Source organism: Dromiciops gliroides, chromosome 3, assembly GCF_019393635.1.
Source record: "Dromiciops gliroides isolate mDroGli1 chromosome 3, mDroGli1.pri, whole genome shotgun sequence".
NCBI classification, from domain to species: Eukaryota; Metazoa; Chordata; class Mammalia; order Microbiotheria; family Microbiotheriidae; genus Dromiciops; species Dromiciops gliroides.
In genome coordinates this window covers 528,539,987-528,556,181 of record NC_057863.1, presented here as the reverse complement: position 1 = coordinate 528,556,181, position 16,195 = coordinate 528,539,987, and the positions used below count along the sequence as shown (strand labels likewise).

Below are 16,195 nucleotides of genomic sequence, written 5' to 3'. Positions count from 1 at the left end.
GTATTTTTCATTTTTCACTTAATGTTATAAGCATGGTAATTAAGACCATCAGGGTAGGTTTTTTTTTGGGGGGGGGGGAGGCAATTACCTTGCAGCTTTTTATTACTTCCCATTTCTTTGATCCTTGTCAGCCAGTTTCCCCAATATCCAAAAGGAATGTAGGATGAAGACAAGCTTCATGGGAAGTAATCAGAAAATATATATTTATATGGATAGACTTACCTACATTTTTACAAATATGTGCTGTGTTGTGTGTGTGTGTGTGTGTGTGTGTGTGTGTGTGTGTGTGTGCGTGCGCACACATACACATAGCATACCCTCTTAGAAAAAAACTTTATGGTGTTTTTTCCTTTATAAATACCTGTTTGCCAACTGTACTCAAGCTCCTTTTTCTCATGTATATGCCCAGAATCTGTTCTTGTTACCTTGGTTTCTGTCAGTCATTTTGGTCAACTAGGTCTGTAGTACAGTTTACTGTAAGTTGCTTTAACAGTTAGCGATGTGCTGAAGTAGGAGATCATTGGCCTTGGAGTCAGAAAAACTAATCTTCATGAGTTCAAATCTGGCTTCAGACACTTAATAGTTATGTGACCCTGGACAAGTCACCTCACCCTATTTCCTTCAGTAAATAATGAGTAGGAGAAGGAAATGGCAAACCACTCCAGTATCTTTGCCAAGAAAACTCCAAAATGGCGTCACAAAGAGTTGGACGTGTCTGAAATGACTGATCAACAACAAAGCTAAGGTCTAACATGCATAATAATAAAAATGTCTATTTCTTCTTCAATATATAGCTCAGAAAAACTTGGTTCTCACTGATTTCCAGTTGTGGTTAGTCCTTAAACATTTATTAAGTACCTACTGCATGCCAGACACTATACTAAGCCCTGGGAATACAAAGAAAGGCAAAGGACAGTTTCTGCTCTCAAGGAGCTCACAATGTAATGGGGAAGACAACATGAAAAAAGAAGCTGAAAAGTGGAGGGGGCTGGTGGATGTGGAAAAGGATACCTGACTTGGGGACATAATGAAATGGCTGCCCTGGGCACCTGCCTTAAATGGAGGATCCGAGGGGAGCTCTTTGATGTCCATTCTTCACCATGCTCTAATGGGGGGGAGGGGCCCTGTGGGCACAGGGCACTGAGGAGGTGTGAGTTTTCTCTTATAGGGGGATGAGTTTCTGGCGATCATGAAGTCCAGGAGCACAGCTGGCCAGGAAATTAAATGGGATTTCACCCCCATAATATGTCTTCTGTGACATACTAGTCTTTGCCCAGATGGATACTTTAATTGTTTAAATATGAAAGGTGACATTTGTCAACATTTAGGGAATGAGAGGGTGTTTAAGCTCCTGGATACCCAGCCAATAGTTTAGGGAAAAGCCAATGATACATGAGTTAAAGAAAAAAATTTCTATGTTTTTACTCTGTCTCAATTATAGTTTTTCTTAACCTGAGAACTCATTACAGAATGGGAGATTTCCTATTTTTCTTCTTCAGTTTACTTAGCAAGTTTGAGTGGAATTTCTCATTCTAGTTTGAAAACAGTGTTACTGTCTATTTTACAGATATCTACATATATATGTTTGGTGTTTTGTTTTACTATTTTCTTCCTTTATCTTCTTTGGGTTGATAAATGACAATGTGTTTTTATTAGGAAAGAAGACTGGCAACCCTCCAAGAACTGGCTCGACTTCTGAGGCCTGGAGGAAAGGCTCTTATTTACGTCTGGGCAATGGAACAAGAATACAATAAGCAGAAGTCTAAGTACCTTAGGGGGAGCAGGGATAGTGAGAAGAAGGAAGAGCATCTCAGCAGCAATGAGTTGGCCTCAGAGCTACTTGAGGAGCAGAATCGTGGCACCAGCAGTCATGATTCTGTATGTTCTATCACAGCCATTAATGACTTGAAGGATGGAGGTTTAAATGGAAATGGAGTAATTCATTCAAAGCTGCCAGTTCACACTAATAGGACCTCTTTTCATTCTCAAGATGTACTGGTCCCCTGGCACCTCAAGAGGGACCCTATAAGAGATAAACGTGCCGAGCCACTGAAACTTACACCTGATCTAGTGGCACCACATGAGCCAAGCCCTGTATTTCACCGCTATTACCATGTATTTTGTGAAGGAGAACTGGAAGCAACATGTAGAATACTAAATAACATAAGCATTCAGCAAAGCTACTATGATCAGGGAAACTGGTGTGTGATTTTCAAAAAGCTCTGACTCTCTAAGCACTTCATATAGACAAGATATGCTTAAACATTTAAAAAAATGAATTGATCATTTCTTTGGCCAGGAAGGAAGTCTTCTGGAGAAAAAACCACCAAACACACTTGCTTAGAAGAATGAAGAAGCAGAGAGATGGAAGTTTATCAGCAGACATCCAATCTCTATATGTGTCCTGCTCAACCATCTGGATGACCTCAGACAAGGCATTTACTCTCTCTTTCCATCTGTCAAATGGGGTTTATAGTTTCTCTTCTCTGCTTTTCTCACTGGGACATGGACTTTGTAAAAAATCAATGAATTAGCTTATGAAAAGCTTTGATATCCTTCAAAATTATATCCTATTAGTTGAAGGTATTTTTCCTTAAAGCATTAAAAATGCCTTTATTTTGAAATGTTCATTTCAAATTCTTTGGAATTTATACAGAAATCACAATCTGGTAGTGTCTTAATGAATTTGTTTTGTATTTTTCAGTAAAAGGACTTGAATCTTGTTGACAATGAAATAATTATCCCTTCAACAGAAAATGTTTATATTCTTAACCATGAATTCTATTTGTTTATTTAGGGGGTAGAGTGAAATTTGGTCATTCATATTAATCAGGAATCCCTCTAACCTTGAATATTCCCCCAAAGCTCAACATTGGTCCCTCTTCTCTTTTCATTCTATACTGTCTCACTAGATGATATTATCAGTTCCCAAGGGTTCAGTTATCATTTCTGTAAATCACTTCCAGATTTATATATCAAGCTCTAATTTCTTCTGAGTTGTACAATTTCAATTGCCCTCTTGAACATCTCTAACTGGATTTCTTTGGGCATCTCAAAACTTAATATGTCCAAACAGAACTCATTGTCTTTTCCCCAAAACGTTCCCCCTTCCAATCTTCCCTATTACTCTTTTTGTTTTTGTTTTTTTTTTGGGGGGGGGTGAGGTAGTTGGGGTTAAGTGACTTGCCCAGGGTCACACAGCTAGTAAGTGTTAAGTGTCTGAGGCCGGATTTGAACTCAGGTCCTCCTGAATCCAGAGATGGTGCTCTATCAACTATGCCACCTAGCTGCCCCTTTCCCTATTACTCTTGAGGACTCCACTATCTTCTCAGTGACACAGACTCATGATCTTGAGGTCATCCTTGATTTCATCACTCTCAGCCACCCCATACAAGCATTGCCAAATCTTATTTCTACCTTCATAAATGTCTCTCATTATACTTAATCTATCTCTCCACTTACTCATCCACAATTCTCGGTCAGGCTCTCATCACCTCTCCCTTGGACTACTACAGTTGTCATCTAACAGTCTCCTTGCCTTAAGTTTCTCACCACTCCAAACCATAATCCGCTCAGCTGCCAAGGTGATTTTTTTAATGTCACTTCTCTGCTCAATGATGTTCATTGGCTCCCTGTCACCTCCAGAATTAAAGATAAAGTCATCTTGCATTTAAAGCACTTCATAACTTGGGACCTGGCCCCTTCCCCACCTTCCTAGCCTTACCCAAGTCACAAACTCTACAGGGCAGTTACACTGGCCTACTTGCAGTTTCTTAAACATGGCATACTCTCTCCCCTCCTTGTACTGGATGTTCTCCATGCCTTGAATGCTCTGCTCCTATGCTTCTTATTTTACCTAGCTTTGTTTAAATCAGCTCAAATATCACCTTCTGCCAGAGGTCTTTCCCAGTCCCTCTAGCTGCTAATGTCTTCTTTCAGATTACCTTCATATACTCTGTATATTTCTTCTATGTACTCAGTTATTTACATGATTTCCCCCATTAGAATGGAAACTCCTTAAGGGAAGAGAGTTTTATCATTTCTTTATGTCTCTAATGCTTAGCACAGTGCCCAGTACTTAGCAAATAGTTTGTAAATGTTGACTAACTGAAAATGAATGTTCCTGTGAATATAATTATTACAAATTCCACATAGGATAATTAACCAAAGATAAACTCATAGACCCAATATAGAGCTCCATATATAGGTAGGTGCTAACCCAGGGTTGGCTCTTCTAATACTCTTAATAAAGCAGCAAAGGGTCTAATGGCGGCAGATCAGACCTAATTACATCCTTCAGGCTAAAGAAAATATCCATTTTACATTCAATGGAAATACATTTCATCTTTTGGCAAGCATGGGGTTGTTCCATTTGGTTCTCCTGTTTCTCAACTGTTCTTTTTTGGTCTCTACTGGCCTTTCTTCCTCTTGTTCCCTAAGTCAGTCCCTAAAAACTGTAGCTTTAGCCAGCGATCTCTCGCCATTCTTTCCCTGGGTAACCTCTTCTGCTCCAGTGAATTTAGTTATCACTTTTATGCAGATGACTCCCAATTCTGTATCTATACCCTGGGCTCCCATCTCACCTTTCTAACTACTTACTGGATGTATTTACCTCAACACAGTGTCAAATTCAACATATCTCTTTGGTCTATATGTAAGTTCTCTTAGAAAGAAAGGGATAGAACAACTATATAAAATAGAAGCCTAATTAATTCAGTAGTAGCATTTTCCTGTTTAACTCCTTTTAGCACTTCAGTTTAGTAACATATACATAAATATGGTTCTTCAGCTATGCTGTTTTGCATTCATGCATTCATTTATAGATGGCCCTTAGATACCTTCACTATCACAATCCTCCCATAATAACACCTGCAAATAAGCACAACAGTTGTTAAATCAATGTGTTATATGAAAGTAGAAATGGAAAGATTCAGCCAGAACATATTCCAGATGAATAATATTAGATGATGTTTTACATTTCCTTCCTTTCTGTTAAGAAATAATGAACTCTGTCAAATCCGGCCTCAGACACTTGACACTTACTAGCTGTGTGACCCTGGACAAGTCACTTAACCTCCATTGCCCCGCAAAAAAAAAAAAAAGAAAGAAAAGAAAAGAAATAATGAACTCTGGGGCAGCTAGGTGGCGCAGGGGATAAAGCACCGGCCCTGGATTCAGGAGGACCTGAGTTCAAATTCGGCCTCAGACACTTGAGAGCTATATAACCTTAGGCAAGTCACTTAACCCTCATTGCCCGGCAAAAGAAAAAAAAAAAGAAATAATGAACTCTGAGATAAGAATGTTATATGTGCTGTCAGTCCCAATAAGTACTCTCAATGGTTTTTCTTAATTGTTTTTCTTTTTTTTTAATCTTAATAGTATTTTTTCCAGTTACATGTAAAGATAGTTTTCAACATTTGTTTCTATAAGATTTTGAGTTCCAAATTTTTCTCCCTCCCTCCCTTCTTTCTCCCTTCTCCAAGACAGAAAGCAATCTGATATAAGTTATATATGTACAATCACATTAAACATATTTCTACATTAATCATGTTGTGAAAGAAGAATCAAAACAAAAGGGAAAAACTTCAAAAAAGAAAAAAAAAACAAAAAAGAATAGGAATAGTATTGTTCAATCTGCATTCAGATTCCACAGTTCTTTTTTCTGGATGTGGAGAGCATTTTCTATCACAAGTCCTTTGGAATTGTCTTAGATCATTGTATTGCTGGGAGGAGCTGAGTCTATCACAATTGATCATCACACAATGTTGCTGTTACTGTGTACAGTGTTCTGGTTTTTCACACTTCACTCAGCATCAGTCCACTTAAGTTCAGGTTTTTCTGAAATCAGCTTGCTCATCATTTCTTATAGCACAATAGTATTACATTAATTGTTTTTCAACAGAAAAATACTATTTTGGGGGAGAATTTTTTATGGGGAAGTGGTAGTTATATCAAAATAAAATGTATCAGTAATTTAAAAAAAAAAAATATCACTCCTACTGTATTTCCCTAATTTGCCAGCCTAATGAATCTGTCAATAGTGTTATTTCTAACATGCCTTGCTCTTGGTAAAAATGTAGTGTACTGATCAGCTACTTTGGGGGTGGGTGGGCAACGAGGGTTAAATGACTTGCCCAAGGTCACACAGCTAGTATCAGTGTCTGAGGCTGGATTTGAACTCATGTCCTCCTGAATCCAGGGCCAGTGCTTTATCTACTGTGCCACCTAGCTGCCCCCTGATCAGCTACTTTTTAAAGTGTTAATGAAATATGTTTAGCGATTCATTGGAAAAAATTTTCTGGAAACTGACACCAACAGTAAACTCTATTCCTTTATACTTGGTCTTCAACATTTGTTCTTCAATCAAAACTTTTTTTAAAAAAAACAAAAGAAATACTGACAATGAAAGAATAAAATTTTTGAAACAAGAAAAATTTTGAGAAAGCTCAAGCAGAAGGTGAAGAAAACAACCACAAGATCAATGTGGGACCACCTAGGTCAAAGGAGATCACAGGAGCCTTTCTAGGAAAGCAGCTTTTTTGGTCACAAACCAAGAATCAAGATGCCTTGCAACTGGACAAAAGGACAGCTGCAAGGGGAGGATAGCACAGTTGGGAGTCTGAGCAGGGAAAACCTAAGATGTAAGTCTGAATGAAATCATACATGGTCAAAGAATGCTGGTAGGAAGGAGCCAAATTTGTTCAAAATTAAGGAAGAAATTTCTGGGCATCCATAGTTGATGAGCTACAGCAGGAATAGAAGAATAGGCGTGTAGTGTCTTATAAACAGCTCTATCAGGAGTCAAAGGATGTAAGTACAAATCCTAGCTCTGCTACTTGCTACCTGTGTGTGTTAATTTTGAAGTTTTGTCATTTGTTCTGAGAAATAATTATTAATAATATATTGGGGAACCCAGTGATCTCCCCTTCTTTCTAGGTCCTTTCTCCCTCCTCTGCTCACACTCAAAGGCAAGCTCTCCTTGAAAGTTTCTATCAAATCTCCTCATTTGGGTCAAATCCAACCCAAGCTTAGAAAAGAGTCTTGAGTGAAGACAGATTCTTTTGTTTAGATAAATTGAAGGACTTTGGGCTGTACAGCCACATCTAGATTGAAAGTATTTTGGGTGGGGCAGCTAGGTGTCAAAGTGGATAGAGCACTGGCCCTGAAGTCAGGAGGAACTGAGTTCAAATCCGGCCTCAGACACTTGATATTTACTAGCTGTGTGACCCTGGGCAAGTCACTTAACCCCAATTGCCAAACCAAAAAAAAAAAAGAAAGAAAGAAAGTATTTTGGGTGAGGGGGCCATATATTCTTTTTCTAATGTCATCCCTGGACTTCATTTTAATATAACCCACCTCCAATCCTGTCAACCAATTTAAATGATGTTAACCAATTAGATTTGATTGCTGTGTGATGGACCTCCTACAGTTGGAAGGGTATATGAACAGACCAACTACCACTAAGGTCTTTGGTCTGAGAGAGTTGGCCAATAGATCTCCTTTTATTAATATACCGCCGGCATATTAATAAAATGATTAAATTACTCAGAAACTATGTCTCATTTTTAATCATCACAGTACTATTCTTTGATCCACCCATGTTTCCTTTGAAAAAATGTTTACCCCTTTCTGCTCTCTTGTTTTCACTAGTAAAAAAAGAATCTGTAGAAACCTTTGAGGGATGATATTTATTTGTTTGTTTGTTTTTTAGGGACAGGAAGGTAGGTACTGAGTTGGCTGACAGCTCTACTCCCAACCTCACAGGAAAGGAAAAATACCCAAACTGAAAGTGATTGGTGGTGGTAGCACAACCCAGCAAAGGTAGGGCAGTGCTCCAGGTCTATGCCCTTCTGGGTGCTCATACCATCAAGCCTATGTCTTTCATAAAAAGGGCTTTAGTGATATGAGTTGATTTAGAAAATTTAATAATGCCAGCAAATATGTCTAGCAAATAATTTCATTAAATCAGCTAACATACAAAAAATGTCAAGATTTTTCAATCCCTTCTGTGCCGATTTAGCATTCAAGAGAGATGGCAAACTCCCATAGAATCATGTAGGAAAGTGACATAGGAAGGGCAGCAAGGGGTAGCAAAAAGGTTTCTCTAATAAGAGTGAGGACATCTGGGTTCTAGTTCTGGGCCTCTCTTTAACCAACTGTATGGGCTGTACCTAGTTACAGTTAGGTGCAGCTAGGTGGTACATTAAATAGAGTGCTAGTCAGGAAATCCTGAATTCAAATCCAACTTTGGACACTTAACTAGCTGTGGGACCGTGGGTAAGTCATTTAATTTCCATCTGCCTCGGTTTCCTCATCTACAAAATGGGGATAATGAAGAATAAAATGAGATATTTATAAAATGTTTAAGGTGTTATGTTCACTCAGCCAATAAACAATTATGTACCAAACACCGCTAAGTGCTAATGATACAAAAAGAGCAAAAGACACTTCCCTCGGGCAGCTAGGTGGCGAAGTGGATAGAGTACCGGCCCTGGAGTCAGGAGTACCTGAGTTCAAATCCGACCTCAGACACTTAACATTTACTAGCTGTGTGACCCTGGGAAAGTCACTTAACCCCAATTGCCTCACCAAAAAAAAAAAAAAAGACACTTCCCTCAAGGAGCCTACAATCTAACGGGAGAGGAAACAAGCAAACAAATATGCACAAACAAGCTATATACAGGATAAATAGGAAATCATTAAACGAGAGAAGGTACTAGAATTAAGAGGGGTTGGGAAATAGTTCCTGTAGAAGATGGAATTTTACTCAGAACATAAAGGAAGCAGAGAGGAAGGAAAACATTCCAGGCATGGGGAACAGCTAGAGAAAATGCCCAGAGCTGAAAAATAGTGTCTTGTTCATGGAACAGCTAGACAGCCAGAGTCATTGAACTAAAGAGTATTGCAGGGAGTAAGGTATAAGAAGAATGAAAAGGTGTGTGTAGGGGGGAGGGGGGGAGGGTATAAAGGGCTTAGAATGCCAGAGGATTTTGAGACTAAAGGCAACAGGAAACAACCGGAGCTTATGGAGACAGGATGGGATGTGGGGTGGGAAGGGCAGGCAGTGTGACACAATCAGATCTGTAAGGGAAATCACTTTGGTGACTGAATGGAGAATGGATTGGAATAGGGAAGGACTTGAGGCAGGCAGACCCACCAGAAGGCTATTGTAGCCATTCAGACCTGAGGTGATTAAGGGCATATGCCACGTGATAGCAATATCAGAGGAACAGCAATGGTTGGCTGACCACTGTGGGAGACAACTTTTTCCATTACATTAAGAGGTTTAGTAATCAACCAATCAGTTATCGTTTATTAAGAGCATATTATATGCCAAGAGCTGTGCATTCTACCTCCAAGGGTTGCTGTCAGGATCAAATGAGATAACATGTAAAGCACTTTGTAAACCTTAAAGCGCTGTATAAATTCTGTTATTATTTCCTCATATTAAAATAGGGGGGTTAGAGTAGTTTACTTACAGAGTCCCTTCAGCCTCTACTCCTTGAGCCTAGATGCTTATTTCATATTTTTATATATGTGTGTGTGTGTGTATGTATGTACATATATGAGTATGCATAGATGTGCATATATGTGTATGTATATTATATACATGTATGTATATACACATACACACATACATAGACTATGTAGTATTGTCAACTCTGGTAACAAATGACCAAAGAATCACAGAGGTTTTGCAACCACTGTTTTGTTTTGTTTTGTTTTGTTTTTGCAGGGCAATAAGGGTTAAGTGACTTGCCCAGGGTCACACAGCTAGTGTCAAGTGTCTGAGGCCAAATTTGAACTCAGGTCCTTCTGAATCCAGGGCTGGTGCTTTATCCACTGCACCACCTAGCTGCCCCTGCAACCACTGTTAACTCCCAAAATACCAAAGACCTCACAGAGGTTAAAAGCAAAAAGGTTTCTTTATTCCTCTGGGGGGAGAGAAATTAGACAAGTGTGTCAGGGCCTCCTCTAGTTAGGAGACCTGAGGCAATGGGACTAAATCTTGATTTATATATTTGTGGTTAGATAAAGAATCAAACAATATAGTATAGCAACAGCGATAAAGCACAACAGCAACAGTGAGGCAAGATTGTCTAGTGATAAAAAGTCCATTCAGAGCAGGGCTTCATGTCTGGGCCTGTTGATGCTTGTCTAAGCTCAGGGACCATCAGTTCTGTGGTTTAGTTGCAGCAGTGTTCATTCAGAGAATAAGGGCAAAGGATTGTTGTTATACCAAGCTCAGGGCACAGCTTGCTTGCCAGGCCTTAGCTCTGGAAAACAGGGTGTCTCCTAATAGTAAAAAAAGAGACAAGTAAAAAGAGAAGGGTGGTCTTGGATCCTGACTCTGTGTGTGTGTGTGTGTGTGTGTGTGTGTGTGTGTGTGTGTGTCTTGAGCTGGAAGCAGTGAAATATGAACTGCCACTAGCAAATTTGCCTTGGTTCTATTTTTATATATCCAGCTAGGTAGATCACTGTCACAAAGGACCAGGTTTCACACAGTTCCTCTGGAATATAAGGGAATTTTAACAAATTTTTCACACTTTTCAGGGATTTCTGAGTATAAATGCTTATGATGAAAATGTACCAATTGTCTATCTCACAGGTTCCAGCTTGGCTCCCACGCACTCCTGCTTCTATGCATTGCTCCTCGCTCTGTCCTCTGGGACTAAAGAAAGCAGATATAATCTTTCTACCACATGATAGCCCTTCAAATACCTGAGGCACCTATAATAGCCTGAGTCTTCACAGCTTAAATCTTCCCAGTTCCTTTCAGCAATCCTCTATGTGCCATCATCCTGAGGGCTTTCACTATCATGATCACTTTCCTCCGGACTGAGTCCTATTTTGTTATGGTCTTTCAAGGTCAAAAAAATTATCTAAGAAACCTATTGAGCCTGTAGAGCTCCAGCTACAAACTATGATCAGGCATGGTTTTGTTGTGCATGCATAGTACAAACCCCCTAGCATCTGAACACTGGACATGGACACATTCCACCCTTCTCCCCATCCCTCTGTATGAGCCCACATAGTTTTATTTAAAGGGAGAGGAGACAAGACATGCCACACAGTGGCCAGTCACCTCTCCCACAAAGTGTGACATTTAATAGATGATTTAACCTTTCCTCACTCCTGTCCCTCCTGAGACACCCACAGGTGATATAAGTGTCACTTATACCACCCCCCCTACCTTAAGTGTCTATCATTCTCCACATTGTTGTTGGTATTTTTCCTTTGTTCTCACCGGGGGAACAATGACATCAGGAAGGTAATGCCTTGACTTGCAGTGAACTGAATTTAAGTGAGGCAGGGCTGTGCAAAGCCTGCGTCCAGTGGCCAAACTATACATCAAGACGACTGGAGATGACCCCAGATGTTTAAGGAAATTGGGGTTAAGTGACTTGCCCAGAGTCACACAGCTAGTAGTGAGTGTTTTAGGTGAGATTTGAACTCAGGTCCTCTCAACTTCAGGGCCAATGCTCTATCCACTGTGTCACCCAGCTGCCCCAGCAAAATATAGAACAGGACAACTAGAGATGGCCGATGTGGTGGGAGACCTTGGCCTTTTTAAGTTAAGGTCTTTCCCAGGTCTCAGTTTGAGGCAACAACCACTCAGAGATTAAGGCTAGTTAAAAAATGAGGCAAAAATGGCATTTTTTACCTAGTCCAAAAAAAAAAATTAATCTAGGAGGGGAAGACCCAAAACAGAAACAATTGCTATTTACATTTACTCTGAGCCATCAAAGCCCAAACAATGACCAAAGTGAGGCTTGGGCTGGGACCTATTGTTGGCCAGTCAATGAGAACCAGAGTGATTTGGGTTTAAGGCATGGTCCTTAATAAAGAAATCTAGCCCATAACCCCCCCAGATATCTTTCTAAGTTTCAGGGATCAAAATGTATATTCCTTTGGGAAGAGCACCCATAGCTTAGGGTATGATTCCCTTTGTGGAAAGAGGGGAAGGAGTGTCAATGGTTAAAGAGGGGGGTTTTTTGTGGGTTTTTTGTGTGGGTTTTTTTGTTTTGCTGGGCAATAAGGGTTAAGTGACTTGCCCAGGGTCACATAGCTAGTACTTGTCAAGTGTGAGGCCATATTTGAACTCAGGTCCTCCTGAATCCAGGGCTGGTGCTTTATCCACTGTGCCACCTAGCTGGCCCCCAGCAGAGTTTTTAAAGGAATCAACAACTCTGTGTGTGTGTGTGTGTAAAAATTCTTTCCCTCCTCAAATTACTTTAAATTTGTTTTTCTGTTTACTTGTTGTATCCCCTAGTAGAATGTTAGCTTCTTGAGGGCAGGGATGGTTTCATTGTTATTGTTTTTATGACCAAAGCCTTCTAGTTCTCGTTAGGAAATACAAAAAAGTTACAAGCAATGACAGTAATAAACTAAGTAAATCTCAATTGTTCAAACAAAGGGTTATCATTAACTCTAGATGTGTAAACATGGCCCTAATTCAGAGGTTGGCAAATAATGGTATTTAAGATCCACATCTGTCTTTAAATACCTGTGAGTTCTTTTAACTGAAATCAAGCATATGTTTCTGTTTCGACTCACTTTACTCATGCACAAAATGATGTGTAGTACAAATTTTCTAGTCTTAGATGAAAGTAGAACTGTGGCTTAGAACTCTCGCTGCCAAATTCCAAGCACAGAGCTCCTTCTGAAGAGCCCCACTTTTCTCCTTAGTGGTAGGCTTCATTTCACTTGAAGTGAACCTCAGCATTTGTTGCTGCCAAATTTTCCTCTTTTTTTCCTGTTTTGCCACCTCATCTTTCATACCTTTCCCCAACAAGACTAGACTCTCCCTACTTTCCAACCGACAATTAGTGAATTGGAAGAACTGATGGTACTACTGCCCTAATGCAAGAAGTCTATAGGAACTACTCAAGATTCTCCCACAGTTTCTAGGCCTTTGGTGTTAAGCTAGAAGCAGCTAAGTCTCCAACTAGAGGAAAAAAAAAGGGCAAATTTGTTCACTGTGTTTTATAAGGGACTTCTAGAGACAGTAAAGAATGATTATTTGATCTTTCAGTTGTATTATATTAACTTTATAAATTAAATAAACTAATTAAAGAGTACAAATCAGTACTGATGAGGATGGTATTGAATTGCTTTGACATCAATTGAAAAAAAATGCCACATAATATCATTACATTTCATATTGTAATATAACAGTAGAATACTTATAAAATATCTGTAATATGATATAGTAAAATACTTTATTATAATATGACAAAATAACATTATATAATGTAGCAAAAAGTATAATGCAGCAATTAAATTATATTTTAAGAGTATTACTCTCAAATGTCTCTTCTCTCATTAGCATATCAGACTTCTACATTAATTAATGAATTTGTTAATAGTTGTTTCTTATTTAGCAAATTAGTCAAAGTTGGAAGTGACATGCTGGTTGTGTTCCAGAGTCTGTATGTTTATACATTAAAATATGAGTAGTTATCCATTGTCCCAAAGATCCCCTTCTTTCCAAATGGTGTTCCGTATTCTCGCCTTGCAAAAAGCTGTGAGTGTCTAACTAGTCCTTGCCTTTTAGACTGAAGTCTACCTTCAATCACCATAATAATGAAAAAAAGCAAAGATAAATGAAATCTACAGATAATCCCCAAGGCTTATTTCAGTCCCATCTTTCAATTTCCTCCCTCACCACTTCCTTCTAAGAACTATTAACAAAGCTGATTTGAATTTTACCCCCTATCTGCCCTCCAGAGATTGTTGAGTTTCGTATTTGTTCAACTCAGTGCAGAGAATCTCCAGAAGACTCGTGTGTGTGTGTGTGTGTGTGTGTGTGTTTGTGTGTGTTGGGAAGGAGGGGAGCATTTGTTAGGAAGCTGCTCACAGAATTTGGAACTAGGCTAGGTTGGCTGTGTGTGGCAGGGAGGCGGGGAGGGGGTATTAATGACCCAGGGAGTCTCATACTTAACTACTTCACTAACTAAAACGGCCTTAGAGTGTACGTAAACACTGGGATTTAACTGGTCCACAAAATTTTTAGATGGGGGGGAGCGGGGGGGCGGGGGGTGTCCCAAACTAGGGTATACATACCTCCACGGGATAGTAAAAAAAAAAATCAGCAGGGGCATAGAGACTATTTGGCAAATAAGTATATTAGACTATTGAAATTAATAATTTTCTTTATATTTCTTACATGCATGGCAAACTATAATTTACTTCCTATCATATCAAATAGCAAGGCTTTACTGAAAACCAAGGGAAGGGAAAAAGTTAAGGAACACTGCTTTAAATCAGGGCTTCTTAAACTTTCACCTCACGATCCCTTTTTGCCAGAGAAATATTTATATATATATATATATATAAAACCTTTTACTGTTGCCAAATTTTTTGTGATCCCCCACATTCAGTTATGCAATCCTATGTGGGATCAAGACCCACAATTTAAGAAGTTTTGCTTTAGATAGTGAATCTGACCCACTGCATCACCAGATCTTCTGTATTGACCTAAAATTAGTCCAGCCTCTAAAGACATGCAAAGAAGATGTTATTCATTGTTTTGGCATTCAATTTATTGCAGGCTGAGTTTCTTTGTTTCTTGTGGCGATGGGGTGCTGTTGTATAAACCCTTTGTATTAAATCTGGCGTCTAGGGGGCAAGGTGGCTTCCCAGAGGAATCCATGACTGGATCCATGACTGACTTAGAAGTTTGACTTGATTTAAATATCAACTCAGAAAATCAGGAGATATTCCTTTTAGATACCACAAACCTGGTTTCCTTAATGAAGATTCTGCAAGTCATTTTTTTTTTCAGCTGAGCTCTTTTCTTTTGTACTCCTGATATATAACTAATTTTAAAATATGCTGCCCTAAAATATATTTTATAATCTAGCCTTGATAGCTCCACTGGGAAGTGAAGATAGCTGGAATGGAATCATACTCCATTGACCCCCAATGACATCTTTATTTCTATTGTTCCTAAGACATATGTTAATACTTTATATCCCCATAGCATAACTAGGAGGGCATTGTAAAGTAGCACTGACTTTAGCATTAGAAGACCCAGGTTCAAATCCCTGCTATGCCCCTTATAAAACCTTGGGCACGTCATTTTGATTCTTTGAGGCTGTTTCCTCATCTGTAAAATGGGAATGACAATACCTGTACTACCTTCTTCTCACAAAATTGCCTCGTAAAGCACTTCAGAAAGGGGACTATTATTATCATTGCCACTGAACTTAGAGGCAAATCTATTCCATTGTAAAATGTACAACCTGAAGGAATGAAAGTGATGGGGGAGAACAGACTTATTTGACTCCTCATTCCTTTTTTTAAAGTCCCCTTTTCTTATGCTATACTTTGGATTTATTTTGTAGATACCCCATTCTTACTCATATGCATATGGCATTTCCCCACTGTAGAATGGAAACCCCTTAAAAGCAAAGGCTTTTTAAAAAAATCTTTGTGTTTCCGGAGCCTAGTACTAGAACTTAGTTAATGGTTGTTGATTTGAATCAACAGAATGGCAATTATCATTGAAAGGGAAGCAATTCCTTAAAAAGAATCCGCTTACAAGGGTGAGTGTATATTTCACTTTCTCTTTCACCTCTTAAAATCCCAGCTCCCCTGCTTCCTACCTGATCACTTCAACTCTGTCCTGTTTTCTCATCCATAAGATAAGGGATTATATTAGAAGGTCTTTGAGGTCCCTTCTAGTCCTAAATCCTATTAAGTTAAAAGGAGACACAGTATATTTAGGCAATTTAATTACATTCAATAAACATGTATTAAGTGCCCACAACGTGCTAGGCACTATACATCAGGCTAGTCACAAGAGGTACTCAAATACTGAAATGCATCTTTGATCTTATAGATTTGGATCTTGCCTCCAGGAACACAGATCAAAGCCAACACATTCAGGGCTACTTATGTGTGTCCTTCCATAAATTTGACCCAGGGGGTCATGTAACCTTTTGGAAAACTCTCTCAATTTCTCTTTGAAATCTCAAGGGAAGCACTCTGACTGTCCACCCATCATCTTTTGCTCTGGGCACATGACTGGCCATATTTTCTTTATTTCCCTTTTGTTTTTCTTTGAAGTTCCTCATTGGTTTTATGTTGAAACCTGCTCCTGTCCACTATGCATCTCTCCATTACCTTCTGTGTGATATTCATTTTTCAGTTCTTCAGACAGGATTATATTCTATGCCTTACTACCATG

General features: G+C 39.1%; 1 protein-coding gene across 1 annotated transcript in view; it reads left to right on the top strand.

The window, feature by feature from the left end:
- The window catches only part of ALKBH8 (alkB homolog 8, tRNA methyltransferase), a 55,875-nt gene extending 53,441 nt beyond the window's left edge, over positions 1 to 2,434 (top strand). The window contains exon 12 of the mRNA XM_043991222.1: positions 1,657 to 2,434. Within this exon, the coding sequence (XP_043847157.1) occupies positions 1,657 to 2,226 (570 nt within the window). The 3' untranslated portion in view covers positions 2,227 to 2,434. The remainder of the gene's footprint in view (positions 1 to 1,656) is intronic.
- Positions 2,435 to 16,195: the final 13,761 nt, after the last annotated feature.